The 25,414-nt window shown below is 41.1% G+C and overlaps 1 protein-coding gene across 3 annotated transcripts in view; it reads right to left on the bottom strand.

The window, feature by feature from the left end:
* Positions 1-25,414, bottom strand: part of LOC124153089 (probable E3 ubiquitin-protein ligase HERC4) — a 56,113-nt gene that overhangs the window by 6,830 nt on the left and 23,869 nt on the right. For 2 of the 3 annotated variants that reach the window (XM_046526232.2, XM_046526231.2), the window contains exons 13-28: positions 24,837-25,026; positions 23,439-23,488; positions 22,068-22,127; positions 21,347-21,532; positions 21,050-21,136; positions 19,970-20,134; positions 19,154-19,201; positions 10,714-10,809; positions 10,374-10,492; positions 9,975-10,022; positions 9,819-9,885; positions 7,418-7,500; positions 6,228-6,336; positions 4,053-4,127; positions 2,420-2,522; positions 641-693 (exon numbers count right to left, since the gene is read on the bottom strand). In XM_046526232.2, coding sequence (XP_046382188.1) covers positions 641-693; positions 2,420-2,522; positions 4,053-4,127; positions 6,228-6,336; positions 7,418-7,500; positions 9,819-9,885; positions 9,975-10,022; positions 10,374-10,492; positions 10,714-10,809; positions 19,154-19,201; positions 19,970-20,134; positions 21,050-21,136; positions 21,347-21,532; positions 22,068-22,127; positions 23,439-23,488; positions 24,837-25,026 — 1,539 coding nt within the window. Of the gene's footprint in view, positions 1-640; positions 694-2,419; positions 2,523-4,052; positions 4,128-6,227; positions 6,337-7,417; positions 7,501-9,818; positions 9,886-9,974; positions 10,023-10,373; positions 10,493-10,713; positions 10,810-19,038; positions 19,087-19,153; positions 19,202-19,969; positions 20,135-21,049; positions 21,137-21,346; positions 21,533-22,067; positions 22,128-23,438; positions 23,489-24,836; positions 25,027-25,414 lie in introns of all 3 variants that reach the window. The other variant, XM_046526230.2, reaches the window with a different exon arrangement.

The following is a 25,414-nucleotide window of genomic DNA, read 5'->3' on the forward strand; positions in this document are numbered from 1 at the left end:
CTAACACTATTATCTCATCTCATATAAGTTGCTTGTTTGTTGTTTAACCTGGACTCAGCAATATTTCAGCAACATGTCAGAAATCGACAACCATGTTTTCATTTCGATATTTCACTTCAAGAGAAATACATTGGACACAAGTAACCTATCCTTCACATGAGCAGGATGAGACGCATTGAAGGTTCGGACCCAAGGTGAACCATGCCTTTGTGTTGGCAACCTGTTCTTCACAAAAGAGATATACACTGGACACAGGGGACCTAGCTTACACCAGCTTCATATTTGCTGACACTTTATATCGCCGTTTCATAACACGAGTTTTTCGTACCTAGTAGAATGAGGGGGGCATGAAATGGGGTTGTTCTAAGCACAGGGTAGAAGAGCTCACGTTGTTGTAGCTTTTATTCCAATGGCAACTTTGCATTTTGTCCAAAATAACTGTTACAAGAACTATTTTTGTATATAAACACTATCTGTATCTGATTTCCTTTTTCAGTCTCTATATTTTCTGCAAATAAGTTTAAATGAGCTGGTAAGTGACACTGGGGACCAAGCTTGCACCAGATTCTTATTGCTGACATGTATTGAGTACATAACTGAACTCCCTGAAGTTCTCAGTAGACGGCAGCATCTGACTCACCTTCACATATTTCATGCCAAATATCGGAATCCTGTCACTGCCAGTCAGGAATACTGAAGATCAAAACCCACAAAACAACATTGTCAGTGATCAATTAAAGTGCTTTCCTCATACCATAATATGACATCTCTTGGATGTTCAGAGTGATGTTGTATCGGGTATATGGTTTCAATTGTAATGTAAGAAACTAAAAAAAGTCATATCTAAAACTTGTTATTGTCAGTGGATTGTGGTGTTTTACAGTTTTCGTAAAATTGAAATAAACGGTTTAAAAAGATTTACAAGTATCGTCAAGTTAGCTGTTACATATGCAAGCTACTATGAAAAGAACATTGGAATATATGGGCTTTCCTGTAAACAAACTGCCACACCTGTCTACAAGGACACTTGAAAGAATTGTACACATGAGAGAGAATTTAGTTTTACGCTGAAGTAAACAATAATCCAGCTACATATTACTCAAAAGAAGTTAATGAACATCCAATATTTTCATATGACAATCCCAAAGCCATGACAGATTAACTATAGTCATATGAAAATATCATGGCAAGCCATAACATTACTTCCTGGCCAGGCAAACAAGTGACTGAGCAGGGTCAATGATCCACAAAATCGGGGCTCAATGACACGCAATCAGCCAAGTTGCTTGGGATGGGATACTTGGTGCCTATTCGTTCACAAGACTTAGAGCCATACAGGGTATCAATTACTGTTACATTAGCTACCAGAAATAGGGCCAGACTCCATACAGGGTATCAATTACTGTGCCATTAGCTACCAGAAACAGGGCCAGACTCCATACAGGGTATCAATTACTGTGCCATTAGCTACTAGTAATTGATACCCAGTATGGAGTCTGGTCCTGGCCCCAATAGTCGCCCCTGCTAGATCAACACACCTCCCCATGCCAGGCTGGTTTTGACACCCAACTGAGTGAATCTCATGCTGTCATCCACTGGTTTGCCGGGCCCTGATTCTAGTAGCTAATGGCACATAATTATTGCAATAGTAGCCCACCCTATTGCAATAGTACTGCGACAGTACCCAACTTTAAGGCTTGATTATCATATTAATGTAATCAATGTACAAGAAATGAATTAGGTGAGGTGAAATTGGGTTTAACATCGCGTCCAAGATTATTGCACTTATATAGCGACGTGCATGCATGTGTATGTGTGTGTGTGTGGCTGCTTGTACTAGTCCGGACTGATGCCGATTTATAGTGCTAGCTCACTGAGATACCATGCCGCAGTTTAACATGAATACCCCACTCAGACACAGTATACTGACTCCGAGCTGACCAGTCCTTGTTTTAGCCCCTTAATGCTGAGCGCGAGACAGGGTAACAACAAGTACAATCTTTTAACGTCTTTTTGTATGACGCGGCCCGGGATCGAACCCTGGACCTTCCTCTCTCCGGGCGGACGCTCTACCACAAGACCACGGAGGCGGTCAAGAAATGAATTAAGTATTGCTGACAATCTCAAAGACAACCATTTTTCTCCCTGTTCCAACTCAAACCAAGGGAAAGTAACTCTACTCTGAAGTTGTCTTAATGATTGCTAACAACCAAACAGGCAGGTTTGAAAAATTTGCATAATTTATGTTATATTTATATCTAAATGCAATTACTGAAACTATCGATTGTTATGCATACTATCGTCAATACTTTTGGCATTTTTGTATTATTATTGATATAGAACTATCTTATGGGAAACAAGTGCAAAACATTAATACAATGTAGTTTGATATATCGTTACACACGTATGATCTACTCACATAGGAACTTCTTCTTATCCTCCATCTCCATCTCATGAAACACCTCCCAGAAGATCTTGATAGTGGGGTGATAGCGGTGGTACTCTCCCTTGTATTCCGTGTTCTGAAGCAAGGACACGGTCAGACAATCATGACAATGGCTGAAACATATGTTCCTTGAATAATGCCTTAATCCCATCTCACGTCACATAGGATCATGATACAATAGATACTGAGATATCATCACTGAATAACCTGATATTTGTTTACTTAAACCAGGGTATGAAACTCCCAAAAATTTCAGCCAGACCACAGGACTGGCTAGCTGAAATACTTGCCAGCCCTGACCAAAACCTGCCTGCCCACTATAATCATATGTTTCTCAGGATAAGCTAACAGGGTTTCTTTTTGGTTACATTTTATCATTCATCTTTACATGTGAATTAATGCTTATCATCGGGAAATATTTAGAATATTTTCACATATGAAATATAACCCGACCGTCGGGCAGGGGGATTTGAAAAACTGGCAGCCCGAGTTGAAATCAACCTGTCTCGGACGGTCGGGCAGGCAGGTATTTCGAACACTGCTTAAACCACAGATGACATTGCCTGAAAAATATGTCTTATGAACAGTTGGGAATCTAGCGGATAATAAATCACATGATCCCTAAGTGGACTCCTATATGCAAACAAGATTGTCACATCTTTTTTGTTTTGTTTGTTTGTTGTTTATTGTTAAACGCGTAACTCAGCAATATTCCAACTATATGACGGCAGTCTGAATAATCAAGTCTGGACCAGACAATTCAGTGATTGACATCATGAGCATCGGTCCACGCAATTGGGATACAATGACATGCATCAACCATGTCAGCAAGAATGACCACCCGATGTCATTACTATGACTATGACTACCTTGATTATAACTGATGTCAGGTATGCATGGGGTTTTACTGGACACTGACCCAGGACCACCCACTGATTACTATAGTTACTAAATGTGAACCCGTTAAGATCCCAGTTAGAATTGGTCTTCAGCTCCGTAAGCTTGTGGTAAGAGGCGACTAACGGGATTGGTTAATCCATGTCATCGTATGCCAATTGCGTAAATAGATCCTCATGTCAATCACTGGATTGTCTGGTCCAGACCTAATTATTTACAGACCCCCGTTATAAAGCTGGAATATTACTGAGTGCGACATTAAACAACAATCAAAAACAAGAACTACCTATGAACTGAACCACCCTGTGACTTAGCTCAGAAATCCAAAGTCACAGTCCAGGATGATGTTCTTCAGGTTATTAGCCGAGCTGATAATAGTCCACATGTTTATCCCTGTATTATGGGTTTCAAGTGTAAGGAACACTTGCTGTGTTCTCGCTTATCTCATGACCAACTGTAAAACATCTCAAAGACAAGTTTATCAAGCCGTCATCTGAGTATTTACCATGTCTGTGTGACGCCACAACCATTGTTTTAGCGCGAGTAACTGCAATAAACATGGTCGTCCAACGACATAGACAATCTAATGAAAACAATGTTCACACAGAGGCCACATATATTGGTAAATCAGCTGTGTTTGGGGTAGTAGACTAGGTTTATTTGCACAGAATGTTACAAACTCATAATGTATGACTAATATTCAAGTCACCTTTTCCAGCTCCATGAAATCATAATTCTCGTTGCCCACAACCATTGCCTGCAGTTCTTGAGGGTGAAACAGCTCCTGAAGAAAAGTATCAGAGTTTGATGATCTGTCATCATGCTCAGAGTTTGGAACGATGTGGGATTTCTCTCCTCAATTTGCAATTATGAACAGGAACAGAAATTACAAACAGAATAACACCTGTCATATCAGATGCATGTAAATGAACACATGGAAGGCGTTATTATGAGGAAGTCATCTATATCTACTCCAGAAATTGAAAGAACATGAAAACAGTTGGACCAATGCATTATACTTCTCTCTGGTTTAGTTAACATTCCATTACTATAAAAATATTGTGTCCTTTCCTCATAAAATTACTGATCCCCTGAAATACCTGTAACCTAGAAAATCACAGAAGTACATCCAAACTTGTTAACACATGAGGGCTTCACTTAAGAAACTAAGTTTAACTTCCACCAAGTACATGTTTGGATGCAAAGCTTGTTGCACCAGAAATAAGCAGGTTCCACCCTCAGTGTAGTCATCAATATGGTCCATGCTGAGGAAATAACCTCAGTGTCGTATTTTACTATTGTTACAAATCAACAACAACTACATGATCCATACAACCTCACAATAAGTCATGATTGTGTCTTCACTGCCCCATGCAGTAATAATAATAAGTGCATTTATATTGCGCCAGATTCCATTCACCAAGTGGATGCTCATAGTGCTACACTATTATTACCCCGGTCAATGGATCAGTGAGCACTCGATTTTCATTCTCAGCTCCCTGGGGAGTATACAACCCAAGCTGCCTGTGAGGCGCTAGAAGGTTAACATCTCTAAATGTTGAAACTGAATGAAGTAAGTCTGACATGAAATTACAAACTTATGACATGGAAGTTCACGTGAATGATTTTCTTTCTTTTTCAGTTTGCATTTGTGCATGTTTTATAGAGCTAAACACATCCATGAAAATATACATACATGCCAAGACACTGAAGCCAGCAAATCCCTTTGCTTACCTCCATTCACACAGGTCCATCTAAAGCATCGGTGGGGGGTGCACCTGCCGCTACCAATAACTGACACTAATATTTGACCTGTCAACTCTAGACACATCAAACTCCATCCCTCAGTGTAAAACATGGTTACAACAAACTCCAATAGATTTTGAATTAAATTTGTTACTTGCGAAGCCTTGTCATTATGGACTCCACAATATATTATAGTCTGGAATGCAAACATTTCACACTTTGGACTAAACTTACGGTCACAACAAACAATTTTCTATTGAAAAGAAGCTGTCAAAGTCGGACTGAACCAGACCGGACCGGACAGGACTGGAAGCTCTCTCACATTGAAGTAAGCTCAGTTATTGCAAATGCTGCATGTAGTCTTAACATTTGTCCGCTTAGTTAACTGGAACTTACTCACCTGTTAATAGGAAACTCAGCTAAATTAGATTAACTCAGTGTCATGAGCATGTCAATAAATAACGATAAACACAGCTTGTCGTTATCAATCACAATGGCTGAGGGAGCAGCAAAGAAATAGCGTATCAAACTTACACTTGCTAAGAAAGTTGCTTTAATTGTGGAATTTAAGTCAGTGCAAAACCCTTGATAGTGAACCACTTACTTTACCTCGAAACAATGACTGAGGACACGATTTTGAAAAACAATCTTCATAAACATAAGCAGTCCATTCTCAATGACATTTTCAAGTAAAGAATGTTTTAATGTGTATTTAATGCCAGTCCATGTCAATATTTCATGTACAATGAATTTGTATGCGAACAAAGAAGAATGATCGTTGCTTTTCGTTTTATCTTCAGTCCAACTTTTTGTACTCTGTGTAATCTGTGTAATCGGACCTCGCTGTAAACCCGACTTTTTACTGGTCTCAACCGAGTCTGAATTGGACATATTCCACTGCATAACACATATTTTTGAAAGAACTGTAAATATCCATTCACATTCAACATGTGTGAGATATTGTGGATGTATCAGTGTTTGGTATGTTTGGTATCTTAGTTTGTATCATTCACTTGGTATTCCCACAAATAGTTACCAATTACTCTGCCAACTGAAGAAACACATTGCAGGACATCACCTTCTGGACATTTTGGTAATTGCTTCTATTTCTAATTCTGACCAATGTCAAAATACATACCAGGACATTACCCCCACAGACTTTGAGGAATCCACTGCTGAAGGCTTCAAACTGGCTCTCCACCGACTTGTTGAACAGGAAGTCGATGTAGAGATCCACGTACTCTTTCCTGGGGAGAAGTGTAAACTAGGGTATCAACCATCCGAGTGAATCATTTGGGTCTGTCACTGAATATTTACTCTGTTTCAGTCATCTATTATAGCCTTTTACAGTTATTTAGTGTAGTTTCCATTGTGCGTGTTGTTAAACACGGCACTCAATCTCATTAAAATCAGATCTTAGTTCTCAATACGGCTAAACAAAGATCTGAGGACATCCCATTACATGTCACATCAGAACGACCTTTCATCCGACCAATCAGAGCATAGCTTACCAGATCAGGAAAGTGACAGTCAGAATGTGAAAGTCACCATTTTGAAACTAGTACCATATAGCTGGAGAAAGCTGCTTCTGCTTGGCTAATTATGACTTCATGTTAGTCATTTCATCAGTCAAAGTTTGCGAAAGGATGTCCTCAGATCTTTGTATAGTGGCAGAGAGAACTAAGATCTGATTTTAATGAAATTGCACAGCATTTGGCAATATTCCTGCCTGTCAATAATCATGTCTGTACCAGACAATCTAGTGACTGATATTGTGAGCACCGATCCAAACCATTAGGGTACGATGATACACCATCAACAAAGTCACTGAGCCTCGCCACCAGATCAATCAAGTCACCTCTTGTGACTACATGTAGCATAGATTGGTAGGTACCAGAGCCTCCAATAATAACAAGGCAGAGTATCTATCATCAAGATTTGGAAAAAAAAACTGTCTGACTTATCATGCCAAATTTGATGAGTGCAAGTACCGGTATATCTGCTGGTAGTCATGTATAGTTCTGGCAACTTCTGGGGCCACTTGCACAAAGTGATCTTAGCGCTAAGACCATCGTAAGCCTATGTTAGAGTATGGGAGTTAAAATCATCTTAGCGCTAAGATCGCTTTGTGCAAGTGGGCCCTGATGAATGATCACACATTTAGGATACATATGTCATATCAGAAATTTTGTACCTATGATGCAATAAGGAAATCGATCAGTCAATGATGATTAAAATAGCACATCTTGAGGTTGGACATGCTGTGAGGAGATAGAATGAAGGAACATTTCATTATTTCATTATTGAAGGGAACACAGGGAGGTCTACCTGTTGTCCTGATTGACACACTTCTTGCTGCCGTTGTCACATAGTTCCAATGTCTTCACCTCCCCAAACACCTCCAGTGTGATCTGCACAACAGTCAATGAGTAAGTCAATTGGGCCATTTAGATTTTATTTTTAAAATAACTCATAGCTTTTAGACTACTTGAAGGAGGAAAGCACCATGTAACACCAGTTGTCAACAGTTGAATCTAGGATTCGATCCCATCTGTGTTAGGAACAGGACAGTCGAGCAGGTGACCCATAGATGTTACCTGCCCATCTTCAAAGTTACCTGCCTGCATACAGACATTATAAGCATTGAAAAATTGTCAAAAAAATAAGAGACAAATCAAGTCTTGCTTCAGCTAAAATAACGCAAACAATTACTTGAGAATCTACAGGAGTTATGATACAACTGAATACATAAGGCTAAAAAAGAAGAAAGTTTTGGTTCTCAGGCACCGTGGCATCATCACAAGTCCACCATACATTTTCTTTTTAATTCCATTTTCAAAAACTTTAAAAAATGACCACCTGATCCCGTTAGTGGCCTCTCACGACAAGCATAGTTGCCTTTGGGTTGCTGAAGACCTGTTCTACACTGGATCTTCATGTGTTCAAATGACATGTTATCAAAAATCTGTGCTCAAAACATTGGAGTCCTGTCTCGTAGCATCATTTTCAGTAGTATTAAGCTATCACTATCTGAACTTACTAAACAACCTACTTTTACTAGACTTGGGCTTCATACCAGTGGCTAAAGTCACAGACTGAATCAGCAACGTGACTCATGAAAACCCTACCAATCCCCAATGTAGTTTGCTCTCATTTCAAGTATGGAGAACTAAGGACCTATTATAAGGAACAAAGGATTGGGGCGAGTCTGGATCAGAAAGCCAGTGGTCCATAACCTGAGCAACAATTCATGCCATTCATTGTAATGCTGCATTAAACAGTATTTCAGTCATATCAAAGCACACCCACAATGACAGCAAACAATCACCCTTGACTGCCATTCACATACATAGTCATTATGACCATTTGAAACTGTTTTTAGTAGAATGGTGTCAAGGTTAGCTATATTTAAGTGAGTTGAGATACATTGTACGATTAAGTGATTGGTAATCAAAATACTCCATAAAAAACAGTCAGTAAACTGATCATTTATAGTGTAATATAAGATAGCTATGAGATAAATCACAATTAGCAATGAAGAACGAAGCGTGGTATACTTCACGATAAAACACAACTCTAGTTTTGAGAGGGAAGTGTCTAAACGCAGTGGCTGAACGATTGCACCCAAAAGTGGGAGAGATATGACAATCGGTATTAGGAGAGGAGGTACAGATAATCGACGTGAGGATTGTGAGAATATGTGGGGATTACCAAACTTAACCCACCTGTTCATAAAATGGACTTGTCCAACATTGCCAAGGTCGGATTCTATTCAGGGAGTCATCATTATTACAACTAAGGTAACTATTTTTTAAGCCTGTACATTTTATCAACATCCTAAAAGAGGATGTACATAATATTGATATCTCATATAAGAAATAAACGAAAAGTGGTTGTTGTTTATTGTACAATAAAACACTGCAGGGAGAATAAACCACTTGGGGCTGAGCCTCTAATGGTTTATTCTCCCTGCAGTGTTCTATAGTATGATAAACAACTCCCACTCGTTGTTTACTACTTAAGTTCATTACCTACGAGGACAAACTTATCGGGGTTCATAAAGATCATATGTGCCCTAGGGTCACATCACGTCACAAGACAACAGTGTATTGTTTCCATCATCCGGATGGCATTGTTGATGTCATTCGAATCTTTTTGTGATGTGAGGTCGGACTTACGTCACACGAGAACACGTCATAGCTGAAGATTGTTGACGTCATTCCACAAATTGTGGTTCTGCTGCTGTTGCAACTAGCTGTCCTTATAGGTAAACACTAAAAATTGTCTCTGTATGTTGACGTCTTCTTTGGTAATAAATAGAACATTATATGATTGTTCATGTCATACTATGATTACGTTGGTTGGTTGGTTGGTTTGTTGTTTAACGCCACACTCAGCAATATTCCAGCTATATGACGGCGGTCTGTAAAAAATCGAGTCTGGACCAGACAATCCAGTGATTGATATCACGAGCATCGATCCACGCAATTGGGATCGATGACATGCATCAACCAAGTCAGTGAGCCTGACCACCAGATCCCGTTAGTTGCCTTATACGACAAACAGTCACTTTTTACGGCAAGCATGGGTTACCTATTCTACCCCGGAATCTTCACGGGTCTCTATGATTACGACACTCATGCCTAAATTCCGGTATTCAGAAACTTGTGTCTTAAACATAGAATGACATGAACACTCATATAATATCCTCCATATTCTAAATACCCACCTCAAACGTAAGGCCAAAGATCTCCTCCACATCATTCCCCTCATGCTCCAACAAATGCTGCAAACTCCTGCAACACACAATCACACTCCACATAATGGATGGACCTTGACGTGTCAGACATCATGACACACCTACAACACAAGAATGGCGACTCACCTCCCTACAGTAGGCAGCAGTTGTTTCATGTCGTCTATCGTTGGCACTCTGAAACAAAATTCTCCCGATCAAACACACAGTATCTTCTAGGGAACTGAGTCCCTTGGCCAAACAATACCACCTCCAGGGATTTATCTACCTCTGCTCGGACCCAGGTCTGTACCAAATACCAGTTCACAGCAGGTGAATCACCTTCATGAATCTATTTTCGCCGGTAATTTTTAATTATTGTACTGATTGTTTTGGTCACTAATTTGCATTTTTCTCTTATCTTGTCACAAGAAATAATGGATTCTGAGTTTCATTTCCCTGACAGCTAAATCACAAAACAGTGAATGATATCTTCAAAATGCATGGCTGCACTGAACCTGATGCTCTGCACAATTGTCAACTGGTTACCGTTTTAGTAGTTTCTTGTACAGAGCTTGTGGGAAGTGTAGATCGATGATGGTGAAGTTGTAGATGGCAAGTCCACAGAGGATCCCGATGAGATGGAACATGGAGTTGTCCTCAAATGTCTGCAACAGTAGCGCGGGGGAGGTGGTGACAGTGTTTACAGAGTGGACAGAGACAAGAGCATCACTTGCATTTATGAACCACAACAACCATCAAACTTGAAAGTGTTCCATTTGATCAGTTCAATTAGTGAGTGGAAAGTCAAACATGAAATTCACAAAGAATTTGTATGTCTTGTCTTGTCTTAAATTCTAGTACTCATTGAGTGTGTAGCTGACCCTACCTGTGGGTTAAACCACTGCATGTGGGATTCTTCATGGTAGCGGAACATCCCGTACTTGGGGTCAAGAACCTCTCTCAGTAGCAGCAGGAAGAATTCCTGGGGACACAGACAGACACATCAGACAGGGTCACATCGAGGGGACAGAGTTACAATGGGCCACAGACAGGGTTACATTGTGAAGACACAGGCAGGGTTACAATGGGACACAGGGTTACAATGGGGAGACAGACAGGGTTACAATGGGGAGATAGACATGGTTACAATGAGACACAGGGTTACATTGTGGAGACAGACAGGGTTACAATGGGGAGATAGACATGGTTACAATGAGACACAGGGTTACATTGTGGAGACAGACAGGGTTACAATAGGACACAGACAGGGTTACATTGGGACACAGACAGGGTTACAATGGGACAAAGGCAGGGTTACAATGGGACAGAGGCAAGGTTACAATGGGACACAGGCAAGGTTACAATGGGACACAGGCAAGGTTACAATGGGACACAGTCAGGGTTACAATGGGACAAAGGCAGGGTTACAATGGGACACAGGCAGGGTTACAATGGGACACAGTCAGGGTTACAATGGGACACAGTCAGGGTTACAATGGGACAAAGACAGGGTTACAATGGGACACAGGCAAGGTTACAATGGGACACAGGCAGGGTTACAATGGGACACAGGCAAGGTTACAATGGGACACAGGCAAAGTTACAATGGGACAAAGACAGGGTTACAATGGGACACAGGCAAGGTTACAATGGGACACAGTCAGGGTTACAATGGGACACAGGCAGGCTTACAATGGGACAGTCAGGCTTACAATGGGACACAGGCAAGGTTACATTGGGACACAGACAGGGTTACAATGGGACACAGACAGGGTTACAATGGGACACAGGCAAGGTTACAATGGGACAAAGGCAGGGTTACAATGGGACACAGGCAGGCTTACAATGGGACACAGGCAAGGTTACAATGGGACACAGGCAAGGTTACAATGTGACACAGGCAAGGTTACAATGGGACACAGGCAGGGTTACATTTGGACACAGGCAGGCTTACAATGGGACATAGGCAGGGTTACAATGGGACAAAGGCAGGGTTACAATGGGACACAGGCAAGGTTACAATGGGACACAGGCAGGGTTACATTTGGACACAGGCAGGCTTACAATGGGACATAGGCAGGGTTACATTTGGACACAGGCAGGCTTACAATGGGACACAGGCAAGGTTACAATGGGACACAGGCAGGGTTACAATGGGACAGAGGCAGGGTTACAATGGGACACAGTCAGGGTTACAATGGGACACAGGCAGGGTTACAATGGGACACAGGCAGGGTTACAATGGGACACAGTCAGGGTTACAATGGGACAAAGACAGGGTTACAATAGGACACAGGCAGGGTTACAATGGGACACAGGCAAGGTTACAATGGGACACAGGCAAGGTTACAATGGGACAAAGACAGGGTTACAATGGGACACAGGCAAGGTTACAATGGGACACAGGCAAGGTTACAATGGGACAAAGACAGGGTTACAATGGGACACAGGCAAGGTTACAATGGGACAAAGGCAAGGTTACAATTGGACACAGGCAGGCTTACAATGGGACACAGGCAAGGTTACAATGGGACACACTCAGGGCTACAATGGGACACAGGCAAGGTTACAATTTGGACACAGGCAGGGCTACAATGGGACACAGGCAGGCTTACAATGGGACAGTCAGGGTTACAATGGGGACACATACACGTAGACATCAGAGAGTCACACATGAGACAAGGTTACATGGGGACACACGCACACGTTAGACAGACATTGGATAGAGCTAAATGGGCACACCACTGCTACTATGCAGCAATCATCTTAACATACCTTCATATTTTACACATCAACACAAGCTGCCAATATTTCATTTTTATAAATCAACAGGTTTTATATGTCAATCTTTGACAAAATTTCTGCAATTTTGACTTGCAACAAATCATTAAATATTTTATACAATATTCAAGATGCAATCCTTCATCCTTCCTTATTTGAGACAGTTCTCTTATCAATATTGACAAAATTATGCAATTGTCAACAAACAAAGAATTAATTTTTCCACAAATGCACTTAATCAAATATCTGATATGCAAAGCACCTCTCAAAAAATATAAATAATTAAAATCGATGTCATGCAAACCCAGAGCCACCAAGTTTTTACTTAAGCCATGCATGCACATGTCCAAATAGCCATTTACAAGTAAACAATGAATGACCACATTGAAAGACATTTCTACTGATGCGGCAACATTGTAACGCAATGTACAACAACGGTAAAGTACAAACTCCTTGGCTCTAACAGAAGTTCAACTGAAGGGTCCCCAGCGTGCAATCAAGGTAGGTAACTGCTTCCACTTGCCAATGTTTACAAATATGAGTTGGATGGATAGATAAACAAACCATTCCATAAATCTGCTTATCATTTTCTTCTTGAACCAAACTTTGTGTCCATATCACCTTAACTGTCTCAATATTTCAATAAGGGAGGAACAATAATAGGGAGGGAGTGTTAAAGCTTTATGCAACACCAGCAATTTTCCATCTATGCTTGTAGAGTTGTCGAGGCATTATTACCATGTTTTACTCCCCACACACCTAGGCTTGGACAGCTGGAATAACCACATCATTATCAGGATATAGCCTGCATTTTTATGTCACCTAAAATGCTGATAAACCTTTGACAAGCTTCATCTTCACATGATGAGTTGGGTTTCATGCAAGAAACTGCATAAAGTCAAAGGGTGTTGACATTTACCACTCTGGTAAATTGACACAAGCATGGATATGGTGCTTGGACAGACGATCAGAATCAGGTGAACCAGGATTTAAACCAACAACTCACGGTAGCTTAGACAACTGAGCCACCCCTATCCCCTTCAGGAAGATTACCGTATTCGATGTAATAAGCGCCCAGGGCGCTCTCAAAATTAGAACTTGGGAAAAACATAGTTGAATGATAAATTTTGTGGTTTATGCTGACAGCCTGAAATGTTTATGTACGACAGATATGTTTTTCCAGAATTTAATTGTCTATAATTAAGGATGGATAGAACACACGAGTGCGTATTATACGCGAATAAATAAGTCTTGTGTACATTGATCAATCGGAAGGGATGCTAATGGGGCTTGTTCACTAGCCAATATATTAGCAAATATCGCCGTGGGCGCTTATTAGAGCGGGGCGCTTATTACGTTGAATACGGTAGTTGTAAACTCTGGTTAACCAGAGCATGCTAAGTTTACTTGGAAGCACTGACACAGCAGTCTAACTTGACTGCACTCTGTGAGAAAAGGCCAACACCATAGAATGCCTATACTAAGATCTTATCTGAAAGACATGGGCATAACAGCACATCCGGGAAGGACTGGAGGGAGCTTTAGTGTGTGTACCTGGGTATATAGTTGCTATGTGCATTGTCAGAACTGGATGATGTACAAATCCCACACTTTTTTATCAGTGGCAAAAATGTTAAGCAGATGAAGATGAATACGCTTGAGGTAATACCAGGTCACACCTGATCTCTTTCAGACTTTGTTTAAATCCTACAAGTCTATGACACCTGACATCAAACAAAGGACAACACGACCATAAAATCAAACTATCGGCAATTTGTACAGTTCTTGAATTATTGACATTACTATCTTCTGTTTGAATAAGAGGTTAACACTTAATTACTGATCACACATAGGATAACTTTTAATGATATTATTATATTCATAAGTCACTCCCTGACAACAAAGTTTTAGTTGAGGAAGAGGGAAAACACCAAACATGCTCAAACAAACAACATGATAACAACAATCCACCAATCCATCTCTTGCATCAGGAGTTTCAGTTCAAATAGTGTTTGAATCACGTTAATTTAGGCAGTGGCTTTCCTTAACATGATCAGTGAACATGGAGCATCCAAATAAAGACCTTTTTGCTAAATCATCCCTGCTATAGCTATAAAATGGTTAGATATTAGATGTACTTCACGTTGTACATATTTGCACATATTCTATGTCGACGTATTAATGCAAACATGAGTAAATGTCATTGAAGTCAATGTCTATATTCCAATATGGAGAGGATATCATAAGTGGATTAGTTTAGTGTTTTCCTAATGTGTGTTGTCAAAATATGTTTTTAAAAAACTAAGACCTCTCATCTGTCCAATTTCATAATATGCGTTGTACATTAAGATAGTACAAGGGTCCGATAGCCTACAGTGCGAAATGAATACAGAATATTGATGTGTTGTGAGAGCTTAATCTGTGGAGCCACAGATCACTTACTTCTCCACTTATCTCAGCTAACTTCTCTACTTATGTCAACTTACTACTCCACTTATCTCCACTAACTTCTCTACTTATGTCAACCTACTTCTCCACTAACTTCTCTACTTATGTCAACTTACTTCTCCACTTATCTCAACTAACGTCTCTACTTATGTCAACTTACTTCTCCACTAACTTCTCTACTTATGTCAACTTACTTCTCTACTTATCTCAAGTTACTTCTCCACTTATCTCAGCTAACTTCTCTACTTATGTCAACTTACTTCTCCACTTATCTCAACTAACTTCTCTACTTTTGTCAACTTACTTCTCCACTTATCGCAACTAACTTCTCTACCTATGTCAACCTACTTCTCCACTAACTTCTCTACTTATGTCAACTTACTTCTCCACTTATCTCAGCTAACGTCTCTACTTATGTCAACTTACTTCTCCACTTATCTCAGCTAACTTCTCTACTTATGTCAACTTACTTCTCCACTTATCTCAGCTAACTTCTCTACTTTTGTCAACTTACTTCTCCACTAACTTCTCTACTTATGTCAACTTACTTCTCCACTTATCTCAACTAACTTCTCTACTTATGTCAACTTACTTCTCGCACAATTTTCTTTCAAACAAAGCACATTATAAATAAATATTGACTTTCCCCAATTTTGAAATTTCTTTCATGATCTACAACATGATGAGGTGAGAAGAGGGTCTGTATTCAACTAGACTCATTAATTAATTTGTAATACTTCTTGCAATACATTACTAAATTGTAGCTTTGCAATGACAATACTGACAACAGAAATTGTGGGTGAGAAATGATGAATATGATAAAAGTTACAGAGAATATGACACTGAACATAATCTTAAAGGTATCTGACCAATGCAAGAGCATACTGGTACTGAATGCAAGAGCATACTGGTACTGTAGGCAAGAGCATACTGGTACTGAAGGCAAGAGCATACTGGTACTGTAGGCAAGAGCATACTGGTACTGTAGGCAAGAGCATACTGGTACTGAATGCAAGAGCATACTGGTACTGTAGGCAAGAGCATACTGGTACTGTAGGCAAGAGCATACTGGTACTGTAGGCAAGAGCATACTGGTACTGAATGCAAGAGCATACTGGTACTGAATGCAAGAGCATACTGGTACTGAAGGCAAGAGCATACTGGTACTGAATGCAAGAGCATACTGGTACTGTAGGCAAGAGCATACTGGTACTGAAGGCAAGAGCATACTGGTACTGTAGGCAAGAGCATACTGGTACTGTAGGCAAGAGCATACTGGTACTGAAGGCAAGAGCATACTGGTACTGTAGGCAAGAGAATACTGGTACTGTAGGTAAGAGTGAGTGAGTGAGTGAGTTGGGTTTAACGCCGCTTTTAACATTATTCCAGTTATATCACGGCGTGTCAGCTTAATGTGGGAGGAAAGCCCGAAGTGATGCAGGTCTAAGACGTTTACCACTTCGGTGAAACCCACGAGCACGGGCATGGTGCTGACAAACCTAGAAACATAATTGGGGCGAACCGGGATTCGAACCCACAATCATAGGTTTCTGGCGTGCCCAAGGGACGCAACTCTGCACAGCGAATCGCGGCGCCTTAGACGACTGGGCCACCCGTGCCCGCCTGTAGGCAAGAGCATACTGGTACTGTAGGCAAGAGCATACTGGTACTGTAGGCAAGAGCATACTGGTACTGTAGGCAAGAGCATACTGGTACTGGTACTGGTACTGTAGGCAAGAGCATACTGGTACTGAATGCAAGAGCATACTGGTACTGAAGGCAAGAGCTAAGTGGTACTGTAGGCAAGAGCATACTGGTACTGTAGGCAAGAGCATACTGGTACTGAATGCAAGAGCATACTGGTACTGAATACAAGAGCATACTGGTACTGAATGCAAGAGCATACTGGTACTGTAGGCAAGAGCATACTGGTACTGAATGCAAGAGCATACTGGTACTGTAGGCAAGAGCATACTGGTACTGAATGCAAGAGCATACTTGTACTGTAGGCAAGAGCATAATGGTACTGTAGGCAAGAGCATACTGGTACTGTAGGCAAGAGCATACTGGTACTGAAGGCAAGAGCATACTGGTACTGTAGGCAAGAGAATACTGGTACTGTAGGTAAGAGTGAGTGAGTGAGTGAGTTGGGTTTAACGCCGCTTTTAACATTATTCCAGTTATATCACGGCGTGTCAGCTTAATGTGGGAGGAAAGCCCGAAGTGATGCAGGTCTAAGACGTTTACCACTTCGGTGAAACCCACGAGCACGGGCATGGTGCTGACAAACCTAGAAACATAATTGGGGCGAACCGGGATTCGAACCCACAATCATAGGTTTCTGGCGTGCCCAAGGGACGCAACTCTGCACAGCGAATCGCGGCGCCTTAGACGACTGGGCCACCCGTGCCCGCCTGTAGGCAAGAGCATACTGGTACTGTAGGCAAGAGCATACTGGTACTGTAGGCAAGAGCATACTGGTACTGTAGGCAAGAGCATACTGGTACTGGTACTGGTACTGTAGGCAAGAGCATACTGGTACTGAATGCAAGAGCATACTGGTACTGAAGGCAAGAGCTAAGTGGTACTGTAGGCAAGAGCATACTGGTACTGTAGGCAAGAGCATACTGGTACTGAATGCAAGAGCATACTGGTACTGAATACAAGAGCATACTGGTACTGAATGCAAGAGCATACTGGTACTGTAGGCAAGAGCATACTGGTACTGAATGCAAGAGCATACTGGTACTGTAGGCAAGAGCATACTGGTACTGAATGCAAGAGCATACTTGTACTGTAGGCAAGAGCATAATGGTACTGTAGGCAACAGCATACTGGTACTGAATGCAAGAGCATACTGGTACTGTAGGCAAGAGCGTACTGGTACTGTAGGCAAGAGCATACTGGTACTGAATGCAAGAGCATACTGGTACTGAATGCAAGAGCATACTGGTACTGTAGGCAAGAGCATACTGGTACTGAATGCAAGAGCATACTGGTACTGAATGCAAGAGCATACTTGTACTGTAGGCAAGAGCATACTGGTACTGAATGCAAGAGCATACTGGTACTGAATGCAAGTAACACTCTCTTATGTTTGATAGTTTGAATTTTTCCATAAGAAGTTTTTTTTGTGATTGACAAGAACTCAGAGGGTTTGAATATACTAATGCTTATGTTACCAATCACTAAAAGGACTACCTGGTGCTCCCCTGCTTATACAACTTCCTCTTTCCTGCTACATTGATGCATGTAGTTCCAATATTCAGTACACTGCGACATTCTAGTGTACAAGACTACATTTGTAGGTTATGCAAAAACTATACAAGTACAATCCGACGTACTAAAGTGACAAGTGGTATAAACATAAATAGTAACATACTGTTTTCTGCATGTTTGTAAAGAAGTCTCAACCTAGTTGTTTTTACTGATTCAAATTTACTTTTCTTTTCCTTTGAAGATGGAAATGTTTCCATGACTCGTATCATGACTACCTATGCGAGACATATCGTATTGCAAGTGTACAGTTACTGCCCTGTGTTCCAAGGTCACAACAGTGTTACGTCGACTAATAGTTACACAGCTCCTGACAAAAGTTTTAAACAATAGGCGGATCCAGAGGGGGTCCAGGCGGTCCGGACACAACCCGCCCCCCTTGAAAACTAAAACGTAGTATGTTTAGGCACTAAAATTATCTGAGAGAGGATTTTAATATTTTGGATCCCTCCTTTTTAAAAATGCTGGATCCGCCCTCGTAAGCAGTTTGGAAAGGACAGCCACAATAAACACTGAATATTATTTTTATAATAAACTCAGTAGTATTGCTTCTCTGAAAACGATGGATCAGCAGAAAACAATGAACCATGTTAATGAAAATCAAGGTTTTGGAGAGGGTGAATCTACCCTCCCACGCTAAGCATAGCATGGAGCGATGTCGAGTACAATGAACTGACATGCTGAGTACACGATGGTTAAGTCGCACCTTACGGACCCCGCCCTCATCCACTGCTTCCTCGCCGAGGAACACCACCTGCAACAGTGGCAGACAATACTACACAGTCAGTCCTCCAGACTACCACAGACAGAAAATAGTTTACCTTCTTCAATCCACCAGCATCTATTGCCTCTTCTCCCATAAACAAAATCTGAAATATAAGACTTGGCAATCATCTGTGTACGTACAGTAGATACACTGGAAAATGGCACAGACTGTGAGTGAGTGAGTGAGTACGGTTTTACACCGTTTTTAGAAATTTTGCAGCAACATCAGTGAGTGAGTGAGTATGACTTTACGCTGCTTTTAGCAATATTCCAGCAATATCATGGCGGGGGACACCAGAAATGGGCTTCACACATTGTACCCATGTCGGGAATCCAACCTGGGTCTTCGGCGTGACTGGGCACTAGGCTACCCCACCGCCCCCCAGCAACATCACAGCAGAGGACACCAGAAATTGCCACAGATGACAAAAGTTCATGTCAGATATCTGAGATGAATAAAACAAGTGAATACTTATCCATACTTTCAGTTACAATGAAACCTTGTTATCTCAATTGTTATTTGTAAGTGGTTTTCGTGTAGATATGTTTGTTGAGGTTGTCAGTGGCGGTAAATGATTGAAATATGGTGAAAAATACCAAGTGCTGTCACTGCCGGATGTGAACCGCAGTCAATAGCCACAGTGAGTGGAACATCCAGAATGGTTCTGTGCCATAGCTAGAGTTATCCACCCTTGTTGTCTACCTCATCATGGCAGGCTTCATCATTTGAGAAGTTTCAGGATGGGACAGTTTCTAGAAGGCTGACAATAATAAGAGTAAGAGTATAAAAGAGTGACGGGAATTTCTCCAATGAATGTATCTGTCATGTTCATTAATGACTGAATCTTCACAATGTTGTGCATTGTTCTTACTTTGAGAGGTTTCTTCAGATCTGCACTGGTATACTTTATGAGCTGTTGTAGAGTGTCCTGAACCAAATTTTCACGGGTAACAAATAACACGAGACACGGGTTCACTGGGTCGATAGGCAGGAAGAGACTTGAGAAGTTCCTCTGTGCAACTTCATCTATTGCAGTCTGCAAAATACCATTTCAAATTTTAACAAAAGAACAAAAACCTTAAAAGCATCAGACAATATTGAATCAACCACTGCACAATCAAATTAAAAGTGTTTGTTTGTTTCTTGTTTAATAGACCGCCTCCATGGTCTAGTGGTAGAGCGTCCGCCCAGAGAGAGGAAGGTCAGGGGTTTAATCCCTGGCCTCGTCATAAAAAAGACAGTTGCTATATAAGTGCAACAACCTTGCACACGATGTTAAATCCCATTTCACCTCACCTCACTTCTTGATTAATGCTGCACTCAGCAATATGACAGCAGCTCATAAATAATTTAGCCTGGTCCTGACAAACCAGTCATTGGATCTAATGAGCATCAATTCATGCCGTTGGGAGATGAGGACAATCAATCAATGACATCACCAAGCCTGAACACCCGAACCAATAAGTCGCCTCGTACTACATGCATAGGTTGCTGGGGCCATTGCTAACCCGGAATCCCCATGGGACTATGAGCTTAGGTTGCTGGGGACTGATTCTGGCCCGGAATTAGAAGTGGAATGCCTGACCATTCTGCAAACCCAAACAATATTGAAATAGGGCTGCATTTCTGACTTGCATCACCAACCAAAACATCGACTGACACACTGTGTAGGATGCAGTGTCCGAAATAACTGCCTGCCCACCTGCCTGACGTTTAAGGGTCACCTGCCCAACTGTCCTGTTGGGTTTAAAATTATTTCATTGGCTTTGCAGGCACCAATTCTGAGAGATATCTGAAGTAAATGCATTTCAACAGTTGTTACTTTTATCTATTTTAGGTTTTCTATGGCCATTAAAACTTACCACAATGACTTGCCCTACAGTAAGTGATGTGTGTATCCCTTCTCGTTGACTATTACAGGTATGTAAACAGTAACGCTGTGGCAACGTACCTGCATCTGCATCATGGCATCGGTCTGCAGGAGCATGCTCTTGGCCGCCGCATCGAACAGGAATGGATAGTTACAGAAGTGGAGGCCCTGCCCAATACAGACCGTTATATTAACCACAGAAAGTACCATTAGTACACAACAATATTAACATGATGATTACTCAAAATTGATCAGAAGTATCTCATGACATAGCCGACTCTTTTGGAGGGATTTGGGCTTTTGTGCTGTCTTTAACATGTATAAAATATAAAAAAAATAATAAATAAAAAAAAGAGGCCATACAACACAATTTCCCACCTGTTGCCTGAGTCTGGAGTTCTGCTGAACCCAACTGACATAGTCAGCTTTGATGTTAATCTTGTCCTTGAGTTCTCCGACATAGAACTTGTGATAGGGGATGATCTGCCCATTCTGTTCATTGACCACATTCAGTTTCTTCAAGATCTCCAGTGACACATAGAGGCCCTTGCCTCGCTTTTCACTCTGAAGCAAAAACACCACAATCACATATGGAAATGTTTTCTCTGGTGAGGAAATTGTTTTGACAAGTGTATTATTGTCATGATTATCATTCTTGAGTGAGTGAGTATGGTTTTATGCTGCTTTTAGCAATATTCCAGCAATATCACGGCGGAGGACACCAGAAATGGGCTTCACACATTGTACCCATGTGGGGAATCGAACCCGGGTCTTCGGCGTGATGAGCGAATGCTTTAACCACTAGGCTACCCCACCGCCGATTATCATTCTTGAAGGGAAGTAACTTGTAAATGATTTAACATTGATATCTGACTGATCCAAACACTAATATACTTTTTTGTTCTTTGAAAATGTTTCAATTTTTGGGGGTACCTGTCAGCACATGGCATGTGCCCTTCCCAATTACTGGATTTCTAAGTGTGCCCTTTAGGCACATGGAACTTATTTTCACCATGCCATTATTACTCTAACGGTTATGGGTACTTTGAGCAAGATCATTGAAGAAAGAAGTATTTGCTCTGTAAGACTTCCGTCATACCTCATGAGGATTCGTGGTGTCTGGCAGCTGCAGGATATACTGGACACACTGCTTATACACCTGCACAAACAAACAGCAGGTCATACAACATGTCCGTCATCATTGGTCTGATGGGGCGTATGTCCACAAACAAACCTATTGCTTGCATTATGATAGCCGTTTACAACAAAGGAATCAGAACTAATTTTCTAACTCATCCAAGTTTACATGCATGCCCGTACGGATTAATGCACGCACAGATTAATGTGTGAGGATAGCACACAATGTCTCAGGTCTTCAGTGATTTTAGTGGAGACAAATAGCATTTAGACATTTTCACGAACTTACCAGCATTTTAAAGAATATTCCTCTAATCCTTAATAATTCTAAAAAGACCTTAGGGACATTTTGATCAGTCAATGACGCTCAAATGTCAAAGCAATAGTGAACAGCTGATGAATGACTTTGTAAGGGAAATGGTTGCCATACGGAAAATTTTGAGGACGGTGTGGTTGACAAGAAAAACATAATATAATTCACAAACCGGCCGAGAAAATTTTTTTCTTCTCAAAAACAGTATGACTGTAATAACAGATAACGAACTGTGGAAGATGTGTGGTTGAGCAAGTTTGAATGGGCGGAGATGAACATAGATGGTGGGGAATTATTTTGTACTGTCTGCCAAGAACATAAAATTTAACAGGGTAAGTGAAAATACATCTTCCCAAGGCAGGTGAGTTACCTGGCTTTAAAAGTCCGGTGTCCACCCTTGCTGAATTAGGCTGGTATTATGGAGTTATATGTTGGCTGGACTAACGAGTATATGCATAGTCCAATCAAAATCGCTAAACGAAATCGAAATCAGGTTTGTAAGCTGTCATGCAGATTTCGGTCGATTGCAGGATTTGCGAAGGATGTGCACCGCCAACTCGGCGTCAGCATATATTTTCCAAATCTTTTGCATGTTTTTAATCAAGGTGCACACATGATTTGATTCACTTTCCAACGTCAGACCCGTTTTATCACAATATAGATCTTGATTATTGATCAGATCATCTTGACTGGGTGCCACCATTTTGTTTGAAGCAAATGCAAGTGATACAAGATGTGGAATCTCATTGGTCAATAGGGGAGGCATAGAAGGGACACAGTTTGTACTAACCACTGATGGCGCTACGATCGAACCCAGAAATTCCAGTCTAGTTCGGCAAGGGTGGAAACTGGACTTTTATAGTCAGTTAACTCCCTTGTCTCGAGAAGATGGTAAAAATACTGCAGGACAAGTATTATCTACTTCGCCTGCAAGATAAGTTAGGCTTAAGAAATTTTTCAAGCCCTGTTTCATAACTGGGTACCAGGACATATTGCTATGGTTGCCTCTACAAGACTTACACTGACAATTCTATGGAAATACGTCTCTTGTAAGGCGGACCACCATAAATCTGAAACATTGGAAGAAAACAAACATGAAACTCCATTTAAGAATTGCCGATTACTCTGTGTAAATACATGAGTATGTACCTTCAAAGAGAAAAGCCCCACTGTATGAATGTGGGGTTTGTGACAACTCTGTCAAGGTCCATGCTGTTGAACTCACAGAGCAAAAGTCAATTCTTAGAAATGTTTATTTCAAGATTTAATGCCTTCATGGGAGTCTGGGAATCACTTTTCTATTCTGTAAACAAAGCACCTTCTCTTGCATGCCTTGTGACTGCCACACAGACACCAACTGTGTCACATGTAAACATTAAACTGCCAAATATAAATGAGAACAATCAAAGAGAAAATCAAATGGGATTTCACGAGAGTATGCAATAGACATTTTGGTAACTTCCTAGACCATACAAAATGCTGAAAAGTGACATTGTCAACTTGCAGAAAGCCTAATGGGAGATGGTGTATATTGTTCAATTATTTGAATAACATCTGAATGACAAACATGTCATTCTTACACTTGTCAACTATTTTATTTGTGTGTTAAATCTCGAGGTGTAGAAATTCATTGTCAATACACTGTTCCACAATCACATATGGCCATTATGCCTTGTCGTAGTGTTGCATGTCTTTTGTTAGCCAGCTTATGAAATAACGCTGTGGATAACTTTAGGAAGCCCAGTTAGCACTGCTCCATGCATGAACCTCGTGTGAGTCTAAACAATGCTGGACTTGAAGTAATGTCCCAAGACTCATGTGAGAAACATTAACATTGTGTGATGTAATCTGAGCACTCAGTAATCTGAAAACTATATGACAACTCCCTCACTAGAAAATTACATGGGTTTTATTGGTTGGTACAAAATAGAACTGCACTGCGTAACACCCATATGTTGTTTGTTTGTTGTTGCACTCAGCAATATTACAACTATATGACAGCGACCTGTAAATATCCAAGTGTGGACCAGACAATCTAGTGATTGACATTGTGAACAAGGATCCATGCCATCAGGGTACAATGACACACCATCAACAAGGTCACTGAGCCTCACCGCACGATTCCTTTGGTCGCCCCTTACGACCCCGGCATAGGTTTCTGGGTACCAATTCCAACCCAGACTACCCACAGGGTACATGCATATACAGGCATGACAGAGGAATGTAGCGTATACATGCTCATAAATATTGATGACGGGAGAAGTTGGGGCCTACATTTGTCATGAATGCACTCATCAACAGTGTCTGACTAGAGATAGCTACTAGGTGACTCCATGATATATACCAGTAAATAAGGGCTGCAGAATGTAGAATGTAGCAGCCATATAGAGGGAGGCCTTATACATGATCAACTCCCACCTAAAACTTTGGACGCAACTCTGTCAAGGTTGAGGATGTTTTTTCCAAATGGGCAGATGAGTGAGCTGTAATACTTGGGCTGGTCAAAGAGATGGCATTCTGGGAGGATGAGGAACACCCTCAGGGCTTCCACATCAGGGGGCGAGGCAGGCAGACTAGGTAACAGATCTTGTTCTATGCTGTTGGTTATCTGAAATACAAAAGTATACATATGTTGTTAATGTTACTTTTATTAACTTTGTCATCATGTTTTTTGTTTGTTTGTTGTTTAACACTGCACTCAGCAATATTCCAGCTATATGACGGCGGTCTGTAAATACAAGTATTCAAGTCTGGCTAGCGTGACCACCCGATCCTGTAGTCGCCTCTTACGACAAGCATAGTCGCCTTTTATGGCAAGCATGTTACCTGAAGACCTATTCTAACCCAGATCTTCCCGGGTTTGCAATCATAGCACTGCTTCAGATACCCAAACGAGCTTCATAGATGCCTGGGTCTTGTTAGTTGTAAAGGTGAGTTGTAGAGGAGGATCACTTGAGTGAGTGAGTGAGTGAGTTGGGTTTAACGCCGCTTTTAAC

Source organism: Haliotis rufescens, unplaced genomic scaffold, assembly GCF_023055435.1.
Source record: "Haliotis rufescens isolate VD_foot unplaced genomic scaffold, xgHalRufe1.0.p SCAF_11, whole genome shotgun sequence".
NCBI lineage: Eukaryota > Metazoa > Mollusca > Gastropoda > Lepetellida > Haliotidae > Haliotis > Haliotis rufescens.